At 32.6% G+C, this 23,643-nt stretch overlaps 3 protein-coding genes across 5 annotated transcripts; 2 read left to right on the forward strand and 1 right to left on the reverse strand.

Moving 5' to 3' along the window:
* Nucleotides 1-1,527: 1,527 nt before the first annotated feature.
* Nucleotides 1,528-13,353, reverse strand: LOC120634949 (ras GTPase-activating-like protein IQGAP1). 2 transcript variants are annotated; one of them, XM_039905861.1, is made up of 14 exons: nt 13,314-13,353; nt 10,240-10,493; nt 9,771-9,848; nt 8,602-8,746; nt 7,391-8,470; nt 6,454-7,286; nt 5,510-6,363; nt 4,987-5,212; nt 4,633-4,797; nt 4,141-4,320; nt 3,209-3,349; nt 2,924-3,074; nt 2,377-2,770; nt 1,528-2,256 (listed from the first exon to the last, which is right to left on the reverse strand). In XM_039905861.1, exons 2-14 carry the CDS (start codon nt 10,459-10,461, stop codon nt 1,899-1,901), a joined length of 4,827 nt encoding a protein of 1,608 aa, XP_039761795.1. In that variant the 5' UTR covers nt 10,462-10,493; nt 13,314-13,353; the 3' UTR covers nt 1,528-1,898. The 2 variants fall into 2 exon arrangements, with proteins under 2 accessions (XP_039761795.1, XP_039761787.1); XM_039905853.1 differs by lacking the exon at nt 13,314-13,353 and adding an exon at nt 10,576-10,764.
* On the forward strand, nt 11,303-12,154 carry LOC120630545. The gene is made up of 2 exons (XM_039899802.1): nt 11,303-11,743; nt 11,935-12,154. The coding sequence occupies exons 1-2, from the start codon at nt 11,391-11,393 to the stop codon at nt 12,152-12,154; spliced, it is 573 nt and encodes a 190-aa protein (XP_039755736.1). The 5' UTR covers nt 11,303-11,390.
* Nucleotides 13,354-13,867: 514 nt separating the features above from the next.
* LOC120632755 (GPI ethanolamine phosphate transferase 1) lies at nt 13,868-23,025 on the forward strand. Of its 2 annotated transcripts, XM_039902748.1 has the most exons (12): nt 13,868-14,175; nt 14,417-14,872; nt 14,945-15,075; nt 15,853-16,058; nt 16,338-16,839; nt 16,913-17,088; nt 17,420-17,607; nt 18,019-18,242; nt 19,409-19,602; nt 20,694-20,801; nt 22,143-22,334; nt 22,735-23,025. In XM_039902748.1, the coding sequence occupies exons 1-12, from the start codon at nt 13,979-13,981 to the stop codon at nt 22,981-22,983; spliced, it is 2,823 nt and encodes a 940-aa protein (XP_039758682.1). In that variant the 5' UTR covers nt 13,868-13,978; the 3' UTR covers nt 22,984-23,025. The 2 variants fall into 2 exon arrangements, with proteins under 2 accessions (XP_039758682.1, XP_039758693.1); XM_039902759.1 differs by lacking the exons at nt 20,694-20,801; nt 22,143-22,334; nt 22,735-23,025 and adding an exon at nt 19,839-20,668.
* Nucleotides 23,026-23,643: the final 618 nt, after the last annotated feature.

A 23,643-nucleotide genomic window follows, 5' to 3' on the forward strand; every position in this document is an offset into this window, starting at 1 on the left:
TTGCATATCTTCTCGTATCGATAATCCAGCTTAGAATGGCATTTTTTGGCAAAATTAAAGTAACCTTACAAACACGTAACTTTTTAGAGCCTAGAATTCAACCTCTTTTTCGAAATTGGACCTAACTGAATCGTGCCCTAGGCAGTAAGCTTATAAACAGTGCCAATATATGTATTAAATTATTGGTCTTAAGTCCTAGGTACTTATTAACTCGTCTATATCAATTAAGAATGCCCGTTTTCATTAAACCTAGGAAACACGTAGGATGCATAGAGAAAAAAAACGTTCAGCATCTCATATAGGTCATAGATGAAGACCAACGACGTTAGGCACCATGTAAAGTTACGACACCGATTCGGCTGTGCGTAATGTTTAGGGAACTTGCTAACTGACACTGACAGATGAAAATCGATTTGTGAAAGGTAAATGTATGCCTAGGAATCTTGTTTGATTGTGTTACTTACTTTGCATTGCCTTGTTCGTTGTTAGTGAAAACGGGCATTTGACAAGTAGTAAGGTAATTTCTTAAACCATAATGTTCGTCTTGCTCCGATTCATTCCCAGGCCCACTTGTTAAGTAATTCTGCTGAAGTCATCAAGCGTTGTGTCGAGATCTCTCATACTCTGCTATAACCTGCAAAATCTAGGAACTTGCTTGATTTAAGTCAGTACAGGTTACAATATTTTTATTTAATTTAAGGGTACCTTATTTAATTTAAGGGTACCTTATTTAATTTAAGGGATACCTGAGGACAGACTGCCGATAGGTACTCCGCAACGTCTCAAGTGAAATCGAATTTAATTTAGTGGTTAAAACGCTCGAATTTGAGCCTTATGCTGAAAGACAGGCGTCGCACGCTTCGCGTCGGTTACTTCAAAGCCTGTTACGTACTGTACACCCAGTGTTCATTAGAGCGTTGATTCAAAAGACCTCTGTAGGTACTCATTAAAACGTCTAAAAACTCAGACTAAGGATGGTCTGAGTATAAAGAAAACAGAAAATAGTAGTTGGTCATTTTATTATACTTTTGTTTAACAATGGGTCCTTGAACAATAATTTCTAAAATTAAACAGCCTCATTAAGTAACTAATGTTAACTTATTTGTGATAGCAGATAGGTCCTTAGGTATATTTTAATAACAATACTGCAAAACACACTGATCACATCACAATAATAAATATTACAGTTATTTAACATCAATCCATTGATAAAATAATAATAAAAAGATGAATAAAATAAATAAAAAAGTTAATTTAAAAAGTTCAACCTATTAATTTATTATACAAATCTTTATTGTTATTGGGTCTACAAGTGGTGTTACATGTGGGAAAAAATACTTTTTGATGAGTTATTAAAAGTGCTTCTTTCTCTAAAATATGGGTTCCCATAATAATAAAACTTATTCAGCATTTCAGTTATAAGCAAAATACTTATCTCATAAATACCTGCTACCTATAAAATAAGAATATTACTAAGTATTTGGTAAAAAATAGGTACATTTTATTACAATTTTAAAGAAATTCTGCATCAAAAATATTTGGTATTAACTTAATAATAAAAAAAAAATAGGCCTTATAAAAATTATAAAAGCTTTAAGACCTACAAACAAATCATTGAATTCTAAATAAGATGAAATTTCTTGGTCACTTTAAAATATATTACACATCACAATCATGTTTAGGATCCTTCAAGATATCACAAACAAAGCATACTTATATGTTAGTCAAAAAACCAAGAAAGGCGATCCAAATCCACATCCACAAAATCCACATACTTAATTCATAATTATTATCTTGCATTTCCTGTAGAAATCTAGCTAAGCTTTCATTACTGTAAAATAATCATAAAATAATTTACGGATATCAAAGTAAATAAATTACAACAACCTAAACTATACTTATGACTTACCATAAAACTTGCTATTTAACAAAAAAATAAGTAAGTTTACGTTGATTTTCGCTTTTCCGAACATGTCCATAATGGAGCAGCCTTCATACTGCTTCTGTAACAGATCTTGAATATCTATTTCGATAGATTCCATTTCTACGCCCATGAATTTCCCTTTGACAGTGAAAACGCCGTTGTGATTCGTTGGCGTAATTTCGAACTGCACATTCTTGAACTGAGAGGTGGCGAGTCCATCAATTTCTAGTAACACTCCTCTTTCCAAAAGCTTTGCAGCAGAATATTTTATCGTCAATTTAGACTTTATTTTTTTAATATCTTTTCCTGATCTCAGGCACGCGTGTACACTTCTATAAAAGAGAAAAAATATATAGTAATGGAAATAAATAAATAATAGTTAATTCGTTTAATAAAAAGGATAAAAAAATGCAGTAGCTAAGGGTATTTGCCCGATTAGTCTTTATACAAACCTTTTTCCAGCATGAAGGTTAGCCAAACAGGACTTTATGTACTGGTCATACGACTTGCACTTCTCTTCATAATACTTTGTCTTTTCCATCAAGCTGAGTTTCGTTCGGGACAAGGTTGCTAATGCTCTTCTTTGCGCCTGCCTATATTTCCCTTTATTGCAGAGATCGAGGGCTATGGATGTGATAAGTGCTTGATATCCATCTTCGCGCGTCACGTAACCTTCATCTTCGAGCATTTGCAGGTTGCGACGTAATTTCGCAATGTGTTCGCGTAAGCTCATCGCTTCGTCAGGACGTGCTTGACCAGAGTAAATGCGTTTCTGGACTTTCTCCCGGTATTGTTCCTGTTGTGCTCTCGTAGTGCCAATGCACAAGGCTTCTAATAGATGTTCACCTAGAAAGGAACAAGAGCAATAAAACCTTATGTACTGTTACCCACATGCACTGACCTCTAAGTGTACACTAGTATCGCAAACCTATCAATGAAAGTGATCTAGTTAAGTAAACTACACTGTATTTACTTCTTCAAGGCACCTTATATACATACCATTTAAAAACGGGATGATTGCAACACATAACTCTTTCGATTTGATGAAGAGTTTGTTTAAATCAGTCATGTCATCTGTTGGCGCTTGGAATTTGTTAACGAGCGCGAGACACACTTCTAATTTCGCGTTCTCTTCGGCTTCTCCCATTTGCTACAAAAATATAGTCAGAGAATAAAATACTGCATGTAATTCACAAGTTGAAGTAGCAGTATATAAATAATATTTCCATCGAAAATTTACAAAGCCGAAGGTAACTTCCTCATAATTACTACTAATATACATACTGAAGGAACATCCCGGGAAGCCAGTTGTGAAACAGTGGGTACTTCACCCAAATCATCAAGTAGTTCGTTTAGTCGATCAGTTGGGTCAGGCGCTAGTATGTCTTGGTATTCTATGAGTAGAGCATGTGTATCGACGATTTCCTGCGAATATAAGGTTATTCAAAACAAAGTGTTATACGGCATAAACAAGTCGAGTGTTCTGCAAAGTAATTAAAAGTAATTTTAAAGTAAAACATTATTTGATAGATTTGCAATTGGCTGTGTAACATAAAAATGACAATTTAAACATCAGAGAATTAGGGTAAAATCAAAGAATAAAATTGAATTGCTCATGCAAAAATGAGTAAATGTAATAAGACAGGTATTGAAGACAAAATTATAAAATGTGCAAATATTGACAGTATAACACTATAATCTCTCATAAAATATGACCTACAAACAGCAAGCGCTGCATCATCTCGCGTCCACAGCTATATTCAGGCAGCAGAAAAACTCTTTAGCATTGAATCAAGAACATACAGAATCCTCATACAGCCATTATTGTATGAAGTGCGTTGTGTCCAAAAACAGTGAAAACGCCCCACACACGTCTCATTTTACAACCGCGGAATTTTGCTACCTCCGATTTTTTTCCCATTTTATGGTGAACGCTTAGAACATTACAGGTAATGTAATTACGGTCAACTGCTTAATGTTATGTTCTTAATTTTGTGCACTTTAGATGACACGAGGAGCCTGGCATCTAAAGTAATGCGAATGGAGGGCTAATTTAGGCAGAAATATTGAGATTGTGAAATTGATATATATATTATGTGTGGTTGGTAAAGAAAAGCCACAATCGTGTTGTCGAAATATTCCTAAAACGTAACTCTGCGGTACAAAAATTCGTCTCGAGGCGTCTACTATGAATTGAGAATCGCATTAGAACTAACCTGAACCGTAATATATATGTGTGGGTGGTGAAGCAGAGTGGCTTCCGTGTACTCATCCACAGCGAAGTATTCCTCGAGCGTGGGCCCGCGGCAGCATCGCCGGAACAACTCCTTCATCTTCTCGTGGCATTCCACTATGAACGGGTTCAAACAGCGCAGGTGACTGGACTCTTCTCCAAACTGGAATTAAATAGAAATTGCAAACGCTTCTGGTGCTACAAAGATGTTTATTTACGGAATATAATTACTCTTGGTATACAGCTCTGTTGGCAGGTAGGTATATGGTAGGCTACATTAAAAATATATTACATTTACATACATTTTGTTTTCTACATACATTTGTACAAAACAAAATGTATGGTATTACTATTTATCTTTATAGATGTGGTAGAACTTCCAAATTAGCATATATTATATATTTCTGGTCGGCTCTTTCGCAAATGACGAAAATATCCATTAGAGAGTATCATAAAAATATCTAAAGAAACTTACTCCTTTTTTAGCAGCCGAGAAATGTAGAATTTTCGCTACAGAAGCTAAATTTTTTCGCTGATCCGTCGTCAATCTGGCGCCATTCGGCATGTTTATAATATGAAAAGCATCAGGCGCCACTATAGCCGCATTAAAAAATTGATAGTAAACCAAATTACCTATCACCTAAAAGCGAACAGTTCATTTAATAAATTATTTATTTATTTAATTCTTTTGCTTTGCGCTAAGTATTAATCATAAACTAAATAAGCATAAATTTAGGAATGCATTCGAACTTACTGAATTTTTGTACAGGAAAACACTACGTTATTTAATGATTTTAAAATTGGCAATAGATGGTTATCCAAAGCTTACCTTTAAAACATCTTTTTCCGGTGTATGGGGAAATTTGGAAGTTAATGAGCGATGTAAAACACGCGCCATGTATGTTATACAAAAAGGTATAAGTTCCGTTGAACTAGTTATTTTGTCCAAAAATATGATCACAACAGATTTGAGCTGTTTAAGTGCTTTGTCCAAACGCGACTTAACTTCTGGGTATGTCAGAGCTTGTTCTTGTGACACAGTATGTGGGAGTTTTCTGAAAATAAGCCCTATTATATAGCGACTGCATTACAACATCATCCTCCTCCTATTTAATCTCGCTCTCTGGGTTCGTTACAAAATATCTTCTTGGTTTTGGCATAATTTTTAGAACGTCTCCTTGTCTCCTCCTGTCTAGGAATGCATTGTAACACCAAAAAAGATATAATTCTATTCAGGAAAACAACTTTTAGATTACCGGTACTAAGTGAATGAAGCTGGCTTGTCACTTGTCAGTAGTATCACGCGATATTCTCTAGTCCGCGATGTTAAAAAAACTAACAATGAAACTTACGAAATTTGTCCCGTCGTCATTTCCATTTCATTCCTCCAAGCTTTGTATATTTCCACCGGTCCCGTTTCTATGTTCAAATCTTTGTCCTGTATAATCATTTCCACCAATGGTCCTATAATCGTTTCGAGGCTGTTTAAACCAGAAAGTTGTCGTGACAGACTAACAGCCATCTTTAAAACCAATGGAGTAGACGCTATTATATCGAATGGTTTAACGACTTTGCAACTTATTTCTTCTTCTAGAGTAAATCTAAACAGTTTCAACAGTAAATACTCATCTCTCGCGTACGCTCCAAAGTTGTAAAGACTCAATACGACATTTTGTAAAAAAGAATTTGTTTTATTTTGTGGTATACAAAATAAAAGTTTGGACAAGTACGTAGGATTTGTTTGTAATAAATAGAACAAATGTTGGTAACCATCTAATAGGTGTTTACATTCCTTTGTTAATGATTTCAAACCTTTAACAGCAGTGGAAACTGTCATAAAAGGACCTTTACCGCTTCGATTTAAAACTAAAGTTGTCGTGTTATGTTTCACTAAATTGTTTAACTTCAGACCATGAGCCGCGACCTCTTGCAAAGCTATGCGATTTTGAACCAGTAGACCTATTTTTAGATCCATATCGTCAATTTGTTTAGAAAGCTCTTGATTTTTACGTATTGATTGAACAACTTCTGATTTCAGGCTTTGTAGTTCTATCTCTCTGTCATAGTCTTCAGTAGTGAAGTCTAACATGGGGACAAACTTTTTAACTACACGTAAAGGTGGATTAGGCGAATGAAAAAGCGAAATGTATGCGTTCCTAGCACGAATGCCTCTCCAAAGAGCTTGAATTTTTATAATTTTCTGTTCCTGAAACAATGAATTTTACGTTTAAATGTGTATTGATTTTTTGTAGATCAACAATAGATTTCTTTTAATTATTACTGTGTACGTACGTACCTGAGATTTATACCATGCCCAAGGGTTTTGCCTCCTTTCTCTATTAAGCTTTGCTTCTATAGCCTTCATTCTGAACAGTGTTGCATATTTCCTTTGAATCATAACTCGCCTCCACCACGCTTGAATCTTAATAACATAATCAGTGTGATACCTAAAGAACTTCAGCCTTTTGCCTTTTTGTCTCGTTAAGTAACCCCTACAATATGCTTGAAATCTTGTGATGGATTTCTCTAAAACTTTTTGCCTGTAGGCATTAATGTGATGCTTGTTAGTCTTTTCGATTACGGCTTTAATGTCTTTTTTTGTCAAGTATCGGGCATAAGGAACAAAATCTTTGGGAGTAGTCCAACTATAGGTGTATGACTCTACATCAATGTATATAGTATTTCCTGCTTCTGTATGGCATACAATCCATGGACAAATGTGCTGTCCCTTTTTCTTTAAAGCTCTAGAAAACATTTGAAAATACACATCTTTGCATGATCCTTCGACAATACCTAAGCTAGATAGTTGGGTGGATGTCATGGCTTTCCAAAACTCATTTACGTCATTTTTCACAATAGCTAAATTAAGTTGTACTATTGCATCAGTCAACTCTTTTGCTTTTAAAGATTCATTGTTAACTTCACTAATAGCGTTAACAATATCGTCAAACCAGAGATTTTCAGAATTCTTTTGTAGCAACTGTTTTTTTAAAGTTCTCATATACAGATGATACTCCTCTTTGTGCAACGTCAATGGCAATTTCAGACATGAATTTTTTAATAAGAGTATTAAACTATCTAAATTTTCTTCTGCAACAGCTCTATTTATATTGTCAATTATTTCAACCACTGTAAAACAAAATTTCATTCAATAAATTGACTAACAATTAATTTAAAATTGCAAATATGATTATGTTTGTTAACTAAATATTTAATAATTTAAAAACACTTACATTCATCGTTATCGTCATCTTTCATATTGACCATGTCAATACTGTCTCTTATATCTTCAAGTGTAAGTAAAGGACATTCACACTTCTCCCTAACTTTTACTTGTAAAGCTGTTGCTAACGCAGATAAATAACGGCGTCGGCAGTGTGGTCTGAGCGTTTCTAATTGTATCTGTCTTGAATTTAAAGCATTCCAAACAGCTACTTCATCTCCCCTTTCAACTGATTCCGAAACCTTAGCAACAGCAATCAAATATAATGCAGAGGCGGCTATTTCACTTTCATTAAGATTTTTTTCTAACTCACATTTTTCTAATCTCATTTCTTCAAACAATAGGGGGGTAGCATACTTATCTATGTTAAAATTCAAACCAAGCTTTGAACTTGTTAGCGCCTCATAAAGATCTTCTGGGGTACCCTCATCCAATACTTTATTGACACGGGAAATTGCATTCTTATGTTCAGTGTGCTCAAGTGACTTCCTGTTTCCATCGTTGATTATATTTTGAAAAATTTTGTGCCAATTTGTTATGCTTTCAACATCAATATCTTTACATGATTCAATAATTTCCATAACAACGTCACAGTAAAAATCTAAATTGTTACGATCGTATTTTTTAATTTTTACCCATTCCTCAGTAAATATTTTATGCAAGCTGCTTACATCATTATTCTTACACGCAATACATAGAGTTTTCCATAAAGCTTTGTAATTGGTAGCAGTAATGTGCCCTTGTATTTCGACTATAGTTAAAAGTTCATCATATTCATCAGGCACATAACTATCGTTTAATGAATGATTGTGGGCTACTTGAATTTTTTCATACTTTGCTGCTTTTAGTACTTTCTTATATTCACCAATCAGATAATTTTGTACATATTTTATCTTTAAATTAGGATTGAATAATGCGTGGGTAATGGATTTTTCAGAATCCAACAAATTGTTAAGTTCAATCAAAGCATTCTGAGTGGCTGAATTTTCAGGTTCATTATTATGGGAAAGAATCCCACTAATCTTTTGGAACATTGGAAGTGGATGTTTGCATTTTTGTAGCTCTTTAGAAACTGAATCCAATTGTTCATCTAAAATGTAATTTTAGGTATGTTAAGATACTATAAATAATAACTAAGCAATCATTGCCAAACAAACTTTTCTGCTTCTTAATTTAATGTAATTTATTTTTAGACAATTTAATAAATAAAATAATAATTACCAGTAAAAACTGCTTTTCCAAAGACATCATGAATCAAAGGTGCTTTGCCAATTTTAAATAAATGCGAACTCAAAGCATGAAGACAATAAATTACTTTTGGCATGTTTTTATTGTCATAGATATCTGTTGTTTCAGGCTGAAATGTCTGTGAATATTCGTATTTACACTTCAATACACTGTTTACTTAGTGAAAATCTGTATTATTGTATATATGCAAAACATTGTGAAAAGTCATTTGCCAAAACAAGCAATTGTAACAATTAGATATGTTGTAACCAAAACAAGTCTACTAAAACTAAGGGACATTTTCTTCAAAATCACTGAAATCATGCTATAACCATATTCCATATTTATTTTATTTATAGATATTTAATTATATTGGTCTCTTAGTAGGTATTGGGATTTGGTTATAAAGTAAGCAAGCCAGCAATAAATTTTACCAGTAAAGTAAAAATTTACATAATGCATCTTAATGTATCTATCTTTTGGTCAGGGAAAGCTGTTATATCAATACAGAAACCCACTCATTTATTTATTTATTTTACTTTTGTCTATTGCTTTTGACATAAATGTCTATGCAAAAAAATATTTTAGTTAAGATAACACACAGTAAAGTGTTTACACTGCATTATTTATTTAACAAAAACACATCCCGTGAAGAAAATGCAGTTTCCCAATTTGTCTCCCAGGTGCTATATAACTACAACATTGATAAAGAGTACTTATGTTTTGTACTTTTCAATAATTAAAAAAATATGGAAAAAAATCTTGACATACTATCAAAACTTAGTATATAGTACCTAAATTCAGATAAGTAACAAATATAAAGTATCATTAAGAATATTTGTTTCCAATTATAACCTATAGCACAGTGCTGTGCACTGCGATCTTTGGAGTGGGAGTCCAGGGTTCAACTTGTCATAGCTAATTTGGGATTTAATTATTTCTAAATTGATTGATTGCTCCTATGGTTCTGATGCTTCTTCAGCCACTATAAGTTGAATGTATCACTCAGCAATTAAGACTTTGTTTCTACTACTGGTAAGCTACAGTATATAATTTAAACAAAGTTTTATTTATTATAAACTGTTACACCTCATCTGAATAAAATTGTTTTTATCTTCTTAAATAAATATTCCTAAATGTTTAATAGATGGAAAATAACTTACCACTGGGAGTTCTGTTCTTTTGAGAACTTGTAAAAATTTATTAATATTGTCGGTGTGTTTAAATTGCAAACCCATTACCTGCATGAAGATAATTGAAATATGTAAAAATGTATCCATAAGCCTAATACATATTTTTAAATTATTTATTTGGTTTATTGTCAGTGTCCTTTCTCTTTAAATAGTTTTGGACCAAAGATGGACCAGATGGCCGCTCCAATGAGGGTATTGTAGGCTAGAACTAATGCTTAACCCATTCAGAGGTTCAAGGTAGACATCAAATTCATGGATTGCTGGCATATAAGTTTTTACCAAACAAACCCATCACAAATTATGGCCAACGCTGGTGGTGAACCATGGATGTGATGTTGTCATTCGTAATATGCTAAGTATTGTTTTATTAATTAGTGGTTAAATATATGTATAGTTAACTACTTGGTTGATTACTAAGAGAACTATGAATTTAACTTACTTTATAGCGTCTTTGGTCAATGTCATAAATTTTATTTATTGGTAGAAGATCCGGAGCTATGAAATTTCCTAGTTTTGCTAAATGGACACCGTTGCGCAAACTTTCCTCAAATGCTGTAGCAGGCGGAAGCACTTCTTTAAGACAAGACTCCAACCAGACTTTAGCCTCTTCCAGTCGACAAAGATACTCATAAGCAATGGTTCTTTGTCTGATGATATCCATTTCCTGTGCAGTTTTATGAACCTCTGCATCACCTGTATAATTCAAAATTGTCTTTACCCACTTAGTTTGCAACATTTTAAACACTTTTAAACTGAAAACAAGGATGAATCTTACAATCGTCAATTTTTCCAATTAGCACTTCTCCCTCGTCTTTTCCCATGATTTTAGTTTAACCTACATTAAAAAATAGAAATGCATTCACACTTGCAATTTAAATGTTTGATACTTGTTCACAATAATGATTAGAGACAAAGAGGACCAATATTTTGCTACAAGTCAACAAAACAACTTTTTCAAGTTTTAAAAATATTTGACGGTTGGTCATCGACATAGAACAGTATATTTTTGTGCACACAGATAAAGGACCTGATCGTGGTCTTTATTACAGACTAAGTATTCAAATAGCTCCCCAGAGTCAACACTGACTAACTTAACTAAATCTACAAAGAGGTCAATATGCTAAGATATGCTAGGTACAAATTAGGCCATAATAACCCATTACCGGCTCAATACGGGGTCTCTTCTTAGAATGAGAAGTATGTTGGCTTTGTTTAAGCAGGTACAATATCACTTGCTATAATGGAGAAGAAAAACATCGTGAGGAAACCTGCGCGCTTGAGAGTTTTCCACAATGTTCTTAAACGTATGTAATTATCCATTAAGAAAACTCAAAAAAGTAAAGGCTTTTCTATTTTAGTTTGAAGTATATAACAAGATTTTACTGTACTGTGATAGAACCATGGCAAAGATACAATGAACAAGGATGAATTCCACAGTAACAATATTATATATTACCTTCTTGATTTTATCAATTTTACTGTTTACTGTCAATCAACCATTTAATATGCTTCAGTGTCAACCAACAATAATTCTTATGGTTTTTCCTGTCAGCAAGTCAATAAATTTTAAACTATTTTGATTATTTATTTATGTTATTGGGTATAATTAAAATGGAAGAAGACGAAATTGAAGATCATCAAGAACACGTTGATCATCAAGCATTACCCCTTGGTAAATGTGTGTGCGACGATAGCGTGCCAGCACCTACCACCCCAAGTGAAAAAGGTGTAATTCCAGCAAGAAAACAGTACATGCTTAGTACTGTTGCAAGAACAGAAAATTATCTTCGAGAATATCGTATTCCAGAGTTAATTCGATATTTTCTTGCTATGATATTAGCTCATTTACCAGAAAGTCCTATTGTTTTTCTCGAAAAATTACTTGATGATTGTATGCTCTTTCGTGCAGGACATGGAGTGGCACCAGTACTTTATGAAAAAAGGTGATAACTACATACACAGGCGCGCACACTCAACACACAGCGCGCACGCACAACACACAGCGCGCACGCACGCACGCACACACACATGTAAACACTGACGCTAATTGCTATTAATAGCAGCTCGTGATGTATCGTAATTATCTTATACGATCTTAAATATGATATTTATAGATTAATTTAAAATATTTTAGGCACTTGGAGGCTGTGATAAAAAGCTTTGATCCTGGTCAGAGAGGATGGCTAAGCGCTGGTCAAGTCCAGCGCCTTTACGCAACTTTAGAATTTACTGGTGAAGAGTTATCTGAAGAGAGAACATCATGCAATGTTTTGTTGGACAATTTGAAAAGAACTCAAGAAATGGAATTATTACAGTTGCTAACAGTTTGTGTAGGAGTCGTTAATAAAAATTAACTAATTCTAGCATGATTAAATATTACTTTAATCCTTTTTTCAATTATTTATTCATTACATAAAAGACATACATAAAGTTAAAATAATATGATTGAAAGTTAGTTGAAAAGGTTGGAGTTTACCTTAAACTTTGAAAGTTAGCTTTCAAATAACGTTGCTCACCCAGCGCAATCGACTATTTTTTGGCGCTGCTACTACACATCATTTTTTTTTATTGTGCAGGAAAACTTACAGCTAATAACAGAAAATAAAAAATGAAAATAAAGTGATGAAGTATAGCCAATTACAAGTTAATCAATAATAATTACATCTCTGGATTATAAAATGAGTAGGAATGAGTCATTTTGTGATAGTGATTCAAATGTTTAACGGGTAAGGTGAAACCGTACTTGGTCTGGAACGGTCATTTTCGATTGACTATTTGTTTGTTAAAGTTTGCCTGCCTGTGCATTTGCGATAGATAGCTAGTATCCTTGTGATATGGGAAACTTTGTATCCTTGCAAAACCCAGTTTCCGCAAAATAAAAAGTTATTCCCTGGAGATAGATATTATGTTTAAAAAAATAATAATGCGGACAATAAACGTCCTATTGAACACGCCATACGACTTTCATCTTGAATATTTGATGGTGCTCCTATTGTTTTCCATAGCAGTGCACCTGTTGTTTTATCTAATTTTTTCAAAACAAAAAACTTTAAACTTTTAGTCATCATATATTCTTCAATGTAATTCTTTTTTTCATACCCCAATTTAAAATAATTGTAACAATAGCAACATCAATAGGAAAAATAAGAGATGATGCCAAATTATACTACTAATTCATAAGTCGTTTGGTCATTTTGTAGGTTTGGTTTTAAGTATTTATTTTATTGTATAAAACTTACTATATTCTTTGAATAAGAAGTATAATAATTTTAACCTCGTACAGTACGGATCGCAGACAAAATTAAAACAAAGTGTTCTAATTACTTAATGAAAAGACATAGTTTGTTACTTTAAATATCTATCTGTTTGTGATCGAGTCAGCAAAAATAGACGGACTTAACATTTCTGACATGCTTATGGAGCAAGCCTACTTATAATGAATGAATTTCAATTTAAATTTAATATTTAAAAAAACAAACAGAAATATCTTGCATTCTACAAAATAAACAATACCTTTTCTTATAATTACGTTTATAATACGCACTTAGTTTTTCTTCAACACCTTTTAATCTCCGAGCGAGAACGACTATAATAGCTACGCGAGATGTGTGCAAGGTCTGTGCTTGTCTAAGGTGCCTGTGCATTGAGTAAGTTCAAGTTCTCGTAAAAAGTTAAACCCCGGAGCTGAAAAGCAAATTTATTAATAAAAAAAAGTAAGTTGACATATGTCATCTTTGACATGTTTTGATTTGATATATGTTGAGTTATTTTAGTCATAGAATATGGAAAGCGTTGAGTTTTGATTTCGATTTGCTTCCCATACTCCTAAGAAAAGTAGAGCTAAGATAAATGATTAAACTAAGAATACTTTCGATACTTGTTGAAAACTCCCTAAGCTTTTTGTTAGGGAGGTGTAGTTAGTTGAATTGTGATAAATACGACAAGAATATTATAAAATTCAAAAAAAGATTTATATCATGAAATATATAGTATAGTTAAAATGGTCAAATCAATTTTTTATTTTCAAATATATGTTAGAAAGATGTTTGTACGATTTATATAAATAAATAACCCTGAACTTTAGTCTGATTGAATAAAGTGAATAAAATATTACCTTAATTAAATAGCCGTTTAAGTACGTTGAGTTTTAGACAGATTTCTGAGTCAAAAAAAAAAAAATGTTTGTTATTGGAATATTTATACATTTGGTGTTTTTGTTTTCGATATTTGACATATATTTTAAATCGCCAATTGTAAATAATGCCAACATGTATCAACCACTCCACGAGGCACCTGCTGATCGCTTAGTTCTGTTTGTTGTTGATGGATTAAGGGCGGAATCATTTGTAAATTACTCTACTATGCCATACCTCAGGTAACTAAGAACAGGTGTTTGAGTTTGTCTTAAAACCTGTTTCTAGCTTGAAGTACTTTTAATTACATAATAGAATAATTACATAAACAATATTATACACAAGTAAAATGTTTGATGATGGTTTATTAATACATGCCATAGAATTAGAGGAGTAGGCTTTGTTAACATTAGCATTCATAAAATTATAACTATGTTGTGTTATAACCTATGGTTAAGTGTTTAATTTTTATATTGATTCTAGATCTGTGGCAAATAATCATGGCAGGTGGGGTATTTCACAGACCAGAGTACCAACAGAATCTAGGCCGGGTCATGTGGCCATAATTGCAGGATTTTATGAAGATCCATCAGCTATAGCAAAAGGCTGGAAAGAAAACCCAGTAGACTTTGACTCTGTTTTCAATCAAAGTGAATACACATGGTGCTGGGGGACATATGATATTGTGGATATATTCACAAAGGGTGCTGTGAAAAATAATATTTTTATTGAGAAATTTGACCCATATGAGCAATCTTTTAGTTCAGATAAAAATACGACATTGCTAGATGACTGGGTCTTTAAAAGAGTCAAAAACTTTTTTCACAAAGCAAATTATGATGACAACCTTAGAGAAAAGTTAGGAAGTAGAAAAATCGTTTTTTTCCTACATCTGTTAGGGACTGATACATCCGGTCATACTCATAAACCCAGAACAAAGTAAGTTATTAAATTTTTTTTAAATTTATTTTATATTTCATTTAAATTGTGTAAAAATATTATCATTTTCAGAAACTTTTTAACAACTATAAAGTTTGTTGATGAAAATATCAAAGAAATTGAAAAAATTATAAAAGACTTTTACAATGATGATGGTAAGACTACATTTTTGATGACCTCTGACCATGGCATGACTGACTGGGGTAAGTACCTAGATGATAATAGGTAATACTCATTTTAAACCCTTTTGTATTTTATTTAAGGAGAGCTAGGAGCTATGACAAGGGGTCACCATTTTCCCTAATATACAGTTGCAAGACATGTCTTGGGTAACCAGCTAATGAGTAGTGATACCTAAAATTAAAAAATTAATTAAAAGTAAAAAAACATTTAAAATTATAATTATTATTACATTTAAAAATATATACATATTTATAATTACATATATTTATAATTAAATATATTTATAATTACATTTAAAAATATAATTTTACATTTAAAAATATAATTTTAAATGACCCAAGACATGTCTTGGGTCATTGTCTTGGGTTTTGGGTGGTAATGAAAAGAAAAAAAACATTTAAAATTATTATATATAAATAAATATATATAATAAATTGACTTTTATTTAAATATGCTTAAAAGATAAACATAAACTTTTACTATCAATCTATGATATCATTTCATAATGTAAATTATATAAAAGCTTGTTGTGAAATTTACTTGTGTAAATAAACAAGTTAATTAAATAACTAAAATTTCTAATCATGTATTATGTTCACTACTGTTGACTAATAAACTTCTTACTTAAAAACTCTCCTAAAATTAGAAAATTTAATGTGTATTTTCATGCATACTGCTCAAACAACTGCGAAGCAAGTGGATCAGGTCTTTGTATTACCATTTTCAACCCATTACAGACCCACACTTTTGTTTGCCATATTTTGCACACATTATTTAATAACTCCATTAAATTACAGGTTCACATGGGACAGGTGATGATGATGAAACTAAGACTCCTTATGTGTTGTGGGGAGCAGGAGTACAGACAATACAAGACAATGTGAACCAACTAGATCCTGAAACAAATTCAATGTCCTTTGGGAACCGATATGACATAAATCAAGCAGATTTAACACCCCTGATGGCAACTTTTCTTTCTATACCTGTACCCGTGAATTCAATTGTATGTATCTTAATAGTTTTTATATAAAAGTAATTTAATTAGATTCCTATTGCAGATATACTATCATTGTCATTTACCCCTAGTAAATCTATTTTTGAACCATATCTGGATATTGTATGACACTTACGATTTGCGATGATTTGATTTGTTGATGAATGTATACTTACCTGATATTGTATGGCAGTATGACATTTATAATTTGTGCCAACATTAAGGAAAATTTAAAATTTAATATAGGTACATAAACTCTTAGTAATAAATGTTAACTATTGTTTTTAGGGTCAGTTACCAATTGGATTGCTTGAAATGTCACTGCCAAACAAAGCTAAAGCAATTTACAGTAATTGCAGACAAATGATATCACAATATAATAAAAAGAGATTAGATGTTGAAGCCAGAGTAATTTCAATACTGTATCAACCTTTCGAACCATTTGATGGAAAGAAAGTTCGCGAGATTATTAGCATTACAGAAAAATTATTAGAGGATGAGAAATATGATAAAGTTATTAAACTTAGTGAAGAAATAATACACTTGAGTCTAAGTGGTCTTACGTATTATCATAATTACTACCAAAAACCATTACTTATTACAGTAACTCTTTCATTTATAGGCTGGATATTGTGCCTTTTTAGGGTTTTAGTTAAACAAAAAATGTTTGCCCAGATAGAAATGCCAAGAAATAAAAGTCATAGTTTAGTAAATACAACTAAAACTATAGATGTAGCTATGAAAGTATTTTCTGCAATTGTAATGATGGTGCTATCTCTTATGATATATGGTATGGATTTAAATTTGAGTTAAATATTTTAAATAATATAGCATCTGGTTAATAATAATCGTTAATATTTCAGTTCAAAGTTTACCAGTTCAGTATTATATTTACTTCTTGATGCCAATATTTTTATGGTTGTATGCTTTAACACCTATCAATCTATGGATCCAGACTCTGAACGTATTGAAAAACAAGAGAAGAATATTTTTGTTGGGCATAGAAATACTCTGTTATACTTTAGGATCTATTGCTTTGGTAAGAATTCTTTGATCATGCATTTCAAATTATTTGTTTGAGATTAAATATCTGTTTAAAATTTCTTTTGACTCTATTATGGAATAGAAATTAATTTAGTTTTAATAATCGTATACTAACATTCCCACTAATGGGCACAGTTTTATTCCTTGAGATTGTGATTATTAGGAAAGAGAGAGGGAGATTTTGAGCTTATTTGCTGGGGCAAGGCCTTTAACGATTATTATCAAATCTTAAATATAATAAGCTTAGTATGTTTTCTTTAATTATTAAGCTTGAAAACCTTGTTTGACTCAATAGATTTGTTATTTTTAGCATTTTTGGCTTTTAGGGCTTAGCGCTAACACACAGATGGGTGTTGAGTATTCCGCTGTTGGGCATGAGTTTGTGGCCGTTTTTCTCAGCGTCAATACAAAATTTGCCAAAGTCGGTGTGCATTGCGTGGCCTGTCGGATGTGTTTCACTCAGTATTTTTTCATTCATGTCTGTTATAGGAAAAAATACTTGTATTGAATTAGTGTAAGTAAATTTAAACTATATTTATATACAACATGCAACAGCATTACGAAATAATATTGAAGAATGCATAAGTATGGATCGTAAGGAGTCACCCTGTAAAAATATTAAATCAAAGGAAGCATATTAATTTTTCCTTACAAACTAATTCAAAACAGAAAAGTGTTCACTTATGACAACCCTAACGAAAATAAAAGACCGACTCGCGCAACGCGTTCCTATTAAAAACTGTGGCGGTGGTTTACTCAAAAACTATTAGGTTTTCGGTTTCACAGATAAGTCTCAAGAGACACCTTACACCTTACATAATGTACCTCTAACGCCTTTGAAGTGTTATTTCAGTTTTGATTTACACGTTGTATATTGTTATAATAGTAATCAGATTAGTGTTTATATTTTGTTTATTTTTTTCAGTATTGCTGCTGGAATAATTTGGTTATTGATACACAGTTTATACATCTGGAAAGCTTTGTTGCCAAATAGTGAAGATCAAGATGTAACGAGAGAGTTGATTATAAGTGTTATTCAGATATTTACTTTAGCAGTATCTCTTCAAATTATACATTTGCAATCAAAATGGTTTGGAGAAAATTTACCTATTTCTCAAAGTCTTCAATCTGTGTGTTGGATTATATCAGGTATAATCCTCTATCAATTTTGTTACACTATTACTTAGGGGGCGTGAGGAAAATTACGTGAGGTGTTTTTTAAAATTTTCTGCCCTCCCTTCCCCCCTGGTGAGATATCGTGAGATTTTATTCAACACCCTCTCCCATCCCCCAATCTCACGTGAGATTTTTCAAAATGTGGGATTCGCACGTAAACGCATTGGATTGTTATTGTAAAAAGAAAAAAAAATTGCTTCGTGCTTTGAATTGCGACAATAATAATAATAATCATTTATTTCAGGCTTTACCCATAAAATTTAAGATCAGTTACGACATAAAATTAAATGCAATTAAAATAAATACATGTCAAAAATAAATAAAACTAAATTAAAACTAAATAATAAGATTAGTTGAGATATGACTCAACCCCCTGCCCCCCTTTAAACATCTCACATATTTTATGGCCCCTTATTACTTTAAATGAAAAATTCTTTGAAGTTTTTAATGTGAAAAGAAATCCCAGGACCGCCTACGCCTATCTCAACGTCGGAATCAGGTCACACTCAGACAGAAATTATGTATTCCTGTCTGAGTGTGACGTTTTAGTTTTTAGTGTCTCAAGTTTATACTAAAAAATACTGTTTAAAACTCCTAAAAGTTAGTAGTCCTCAAGGTGATTTAAGCAGATGCCCGAGGCTTCGTTCGCGTAGAGGCAAATTTCCTAGGACACACCTTGTCGTTGGTTATAAAAATATATCGCGGTTCATTTCAATAAACGAAGTTTCAAAAAATCTGTTTATGCTATATGCTATTGTCGTAGTTTTACCACCTTAATTAAGTGATAACCCACTTTTACTTCATCTTCTCAGCTGGTTTCTAATTAAAAAAACATATGACTTTCACACAATCTTTAATTTCACAAAACGGTTTCTTAGCTTACACCTACGTCCTAAAAACCTTTCAAATTTCAAGTTTGTAGACTATATAATTATTGAGATCTCGTGATTAGTCGGTGAGTTAGTGAGTCAGTGGTTTTCTCTTATATATATTTGGATAACCTGGTGCCAATTCTGTTGTTCATAAATCCCTAAATTAACATATCTATAAAGTGCTCTGTCCTTTTCTACAGGAAACTACTGAAGCAGCCAGCATTATTTAAAAAAAATTATAGTATTATAAATCTTTTCTTGTTTCAGTCTCGCTTCCACTGATACCACTATTGTACACGAAAAAGTTTATAAATCGCCTCTTGGGAATAAACACAGCAATTCTCAACTTTTATCTTCTATTATCTGTTGCACATGAAGGATTGTTTATGGTTACTTTGATATTAAATGTGAATTGCTGGATGTTTATTGAGAGTAAACTTATTAATTCAGGAAATGTTCAGGTAAATATATATTGAAAAGATATAAAGTTGGTTCATATTTCATTTTAAGATCATAGCTAGAAGCACTATCCTAGTTTACTGTTTCCATAGCAGTATCCTAGTTTACTGTTTCAAGAACACAGTGGTGTCAATTGTAGTCAGAAATTTGTGTAAGACAGTGTTGCCAATTCTGTTGCACGTAAATCACTAAAATCAACTTAATGGTCAGATTTTAAAATAGTACTGTCCTTTTCCAGGGGATACAGTGTGAAAAGGAAAATCACATATTTTATCATTGGTGGTGCTAACTCGAATCTACTGTTGTAATGCGTTGTAATCAAATCTATAAGCTAAACTAAATTTAAGGTCTATCCTTTAATGAACCGATGTAAAAAGGACAGCACTACTTCAGTGAATACACAGCGTGTATTTACAAGTGGCGAGGGTATTAGAGCAAAATATGAGTATTTTGGATTTAGCTAATAAATTTACTAAAATTTTCAATTAATTTTTATACTGAAATAAACCAAAATCATTGATAAATGATCAAATTGTACCATTATATCGTCTGTCATAATATTGTCTCCGCTAACGATTTAAATTACTTGGTTACCTCGCTTACACTTTTATATATTTTAGTATTATGTACTTTTGTGCATAATTACTTATCGACTGAAATAAAGCAAATTGTATAATATTTTTTGCATTTTTGTATGAAAGCTTTAAACTCGAAAAATCTTCCTTTGATTTTGTAGCCCAATTCTTGAGGAAAGGTACATCCTATTTAGCATCACGCTACCTTTGCCTCCCGAGAAATCCGAGTATTGCCGGCGTGCCGGCGATATTGGCCGGCACTTTAACAATAGAATGATGCGGGGTTGATGAAACAGTGTCAGGTCAGGAACAAAAATATAGTTTCAAAAGAAGGTTAAATGTTTTAGTGAAAGGACAAAGCAGTGGTGGAAGACTAAAGAAGAAATAGATGTAAAAATAAATCGTATCACAATCCCATCTTCAATTTTGGTCCATAATAGTCGGAAATCGGAACACAAGCGAACAATACATCTACTGTTTGTATAAACATTTCTGATCGTCGTAATTTAATTTTACAGATAGCGGAGTGTACCTTTGGAGAGGAAACAGGCTCAAATGCCGAAAAACTTTTATCTGTTTTAGAACGCAGTGTCAACAGTCAAGACTTCAGAAGAGCTTTTTTCTTTGTATCCTTTTCAAAAATCTGTCTGGATGGAAAATTAACTAGAGAAATGACTGATGAATATTTATAGGCATTAATTAAGTCTATGGTACTTAGGTCCATCTAGGTCCATCGATGCAAGCTAATGCAAAATTTTGTCAAGATCGGTACATTGGATGCCCCACCATCATCATTATGGATCCATTACCGGCCCACTAAAGAGTACGGATCTCTTCTCAGAATGAGAAGGGTTTAGGCAGAAGTCTACCACACTGACCAAGTGCAAATTGGGCAACTGGCCGAGTGAGTAACTCTGAAAAGTTAGAGATGCGTGCAGGGGATCGAATTCGTATTCCCTGTAAGAAAGACTATCACTTATGCCTCATTCGTGGGTTGGAGATACACAAATACATGGTGTATTTGTGTATCGAATTTATACTAATGAGTGTTGATGGATGCGTGAACCACAATGTTCGTGCTTCAACTTGCATCTGTAACTATCTGCAACTATATATATGGCGATCGATATGTTTATTTTTGTCTTTTTATAGTGATAATTGAAAGGCCACGGAAGTGGAAAATTTGCTTATAAACAGAGCAACACTTCGCGAGGCCTTGAAGTTACACGTTCGACAAAGTGCCGCCCTGTGTCCATCAAACGGAGGCGAAGCGTAGGCGTAGAGCCTCGTATTGTGTGTAATTACACCGGCAACCACGCTCTTCAGTCTTCAGACCGGATTGCAGCAACGCTACTTGGCAGCTGAAATATGCGTGGTACTGCCCCAGACGAAATCTGTCTCAAAATCCCTACTTCCCTACTAATATTATAAATGTCAATGTAAGTTTGTTTGTTACGCTTTCACGCTTAAAAAACTTAACCGATCCTCATGAAACTTTGTACACATATTCTTGGAAGTGTTAGAAGTAATATAGAATACTTTTATCCCGACATTAAGCTGGGGATGAGTGTTTGACGATTTTGCACCATAACTCCGACAAATTATAACCGATTTAAATAATTATTTTTGTACTATAGAGGTTATAATATGTGTATAATTTTGCGCAAACTGCGGACAGCAGCAAACCCCTCATTTAAGGCTTAGCGATACTAAATACTTTAATTTTTTAGATCTACAACTAAATCTAATGCCACATCAAAAAACAAAATCAAACTCAGACGAATTCGCGGGCAACAGCTAGTTATATTATAAACAATTGAAACAGATAGTTGTTTTTACATTGATACAAGTTTTGTTGCTAGTTTAATATTTGTTAGTTGGTCAGTCTCTGCTAGCTAGTTCTACGGTCGCATATTATAGATCTAATAAATATCAATTTATCAATGATCTCTTAACTATATTTCCAGACGTTATATATAATTTTAGCTTATTTTGGCACGGGTAACATAGCATCACTCAATTCATTTGAAGTTAGATGGGTGTTATGTTTTACTACTTCGTTTCAGCCTTTTATTATGACTGGTTTAATTTTATTAAAAACGCTCTCTCCATTTTTAAGCGTCGCTTGCTCTTTCAGAGCGATTCAATATTTAACCAAGGTAAGACAAAGACATTTACTATTGCAGTAAGTTATTTTAGTAAAAGTAGCACGCGTTTTTAAAACATTACTGGGAAATTTCATAGTGGCAGGCAAGGGTTTCACTAAATAGGTCTAAATAATGAAAGTTAAAGATTAAAGAAAGATCTTCCATTAAACTAGGGGATTGGCATAAGTATATTTATAGATATCATCAATTTTATATTTTCTTGCTGTGGTGCTAATTTGCCAATTGCTGCTAGCACACTAAATAACAATAAACTAAATTGATCGATTTTTTTAGTAGTGCTATTTTTCAATATTTTGCCTTTTCAGTATTTTAAGATATGTCATATTTGTTATAAACACCTATAATTTTATTTCACTGATGTTTAAAAAAAAACAATTTGTTGTTTTTTCAGGCTCCTTCCGGAGGTTTAAACATAATAGTGCTGATATTTTCAAATATAATGGGCCTCCACATGCTCTATCATGTAAAAAATACAGGCAGTTGGCTTGAGATAGGTACATCTATATCTCAATATATTATTGTACAAGTGATTACTTTATTTATTGTTATGATAAATCAAATTGCAAAAGTTTTAACTGAAATTGAAATACACAATTCAATAATACTTAGTCTGTTAAAAAATAGGAAGAAGTATGTTTAACTATTGGTTAATTTGGAATTTATAAATAAAATATTTTGTGTATATTTTGTTTTTTATTGACCTAGCAGGTTTATAAAATCAAATGTCGTGCATCATTTGTCGGAAGTACTCAAACATGGCTCGACTGATAAGATTTTTATTTGTTCGAATCACCTGTCGCCAATAGTGAATGCGTTAGAAAACCCTTTACTTTAATGGGCGTAATGACTGCTGGCCTCTGTAGTAAGGTCAGTGGAATTATTTGAAACTAATAAGTTGTAGTTAACAGTTCTACCGTTTTATTTCCCAAATCTTATGTTTAGTTATTATAACTGGAATAATTATACGGAAATGGAAATTATAATGATTTATCTCAACTCATGCATGTGTTTTTCTTCTTCTTCTTTTGATTTATGGCTTTTCGTAGTGCCAAAACAGCACAATGTACTTTGCCAGTGTCAAGTAGCTTGGAAAAATGTGTTTTTCTTAAGAAGGTGCCCTACTCCTTGTCACAGTAAATATAAAATTATAGACATCCGGGCCGGGCCTAGCCACGATTACAGAGAATATGAACACAACATACACGATCTAGAGTATTCTAGGTCTGTGGGTAGGTACAATTCAGAAACCAATGGAGGCCTTAAAAGACTCGAATCCATGGCCGTAAATAAATAAAAAAAA

The sequence above is a fragment of the Pararge aegeria genome, chromosome 2 (genome assembly GCF_905163445.1).
Source record: "Pararge aegeria chromosome 2, ilParAegt1.1, whole genome shotgun sequence".
NCBI classification, from domain to species: Eukaryota; Metazoa; Arthropoda; class Insecta; order Lepidoptera; family Nymphalidae; genus Pararge; species Pararge aegeria.

Coding starts and splice junctions, on each gene's coding strand:
- LOC120634949 (XM_039905853.1), bottom strand. CDS start 10,621: ATGGGAAAAGACGAGGGAGAAGTGCTAATTGGAAAAATTGACGATT. Junction 4,798..4,986: donor CGGAAAAAGATGTTTTAAAG/GTAAGCTTTGGA, acceptor GTTCGCTTTTAG/GTGATAGGTAATTTGGTTTA. Junction 3,350..4,140: donor ACATATATATTACGGTTCAG/GTTAGTTCTAAT, acceptor TTATATTCGCAG/GAAATCGTCGATACACATGC.
- LOC120630545 (XM_039899802.1), top strand. CDS start 11,391: ATGTTATTGGGTATAATTAAAATGGAAGAAGACGAAATTGAAGATCAT. Junction 11,744..11,934: donor CCAGTACTTTATGAAAAAAG/GTGATAACTACA, acceptor AAAATATTTTAG/GCACTTGGAGGCTGTGATAA.
- LOC120632755 (XM_039902748.1), top strand. CDS start 13,979: ATGTTTGTTATTGGAATATTTATACATTTGGTGTTTTTGTTTTCGATA. Junction 19,603..20,693: donor TTAATTCAGGAAATGTTCAG/GTAAATATATAT, acceptor TTAATTTTACAG/ATAGCGGAGTGTACCTTTGG. Junction 22,335..22,734: donor CGATTCAATATTTAACCAAG/GTAAGACAAAGA, acceptor TTGTTTTTTCAG/GCTCCTTCCGGAGGTTTAAA.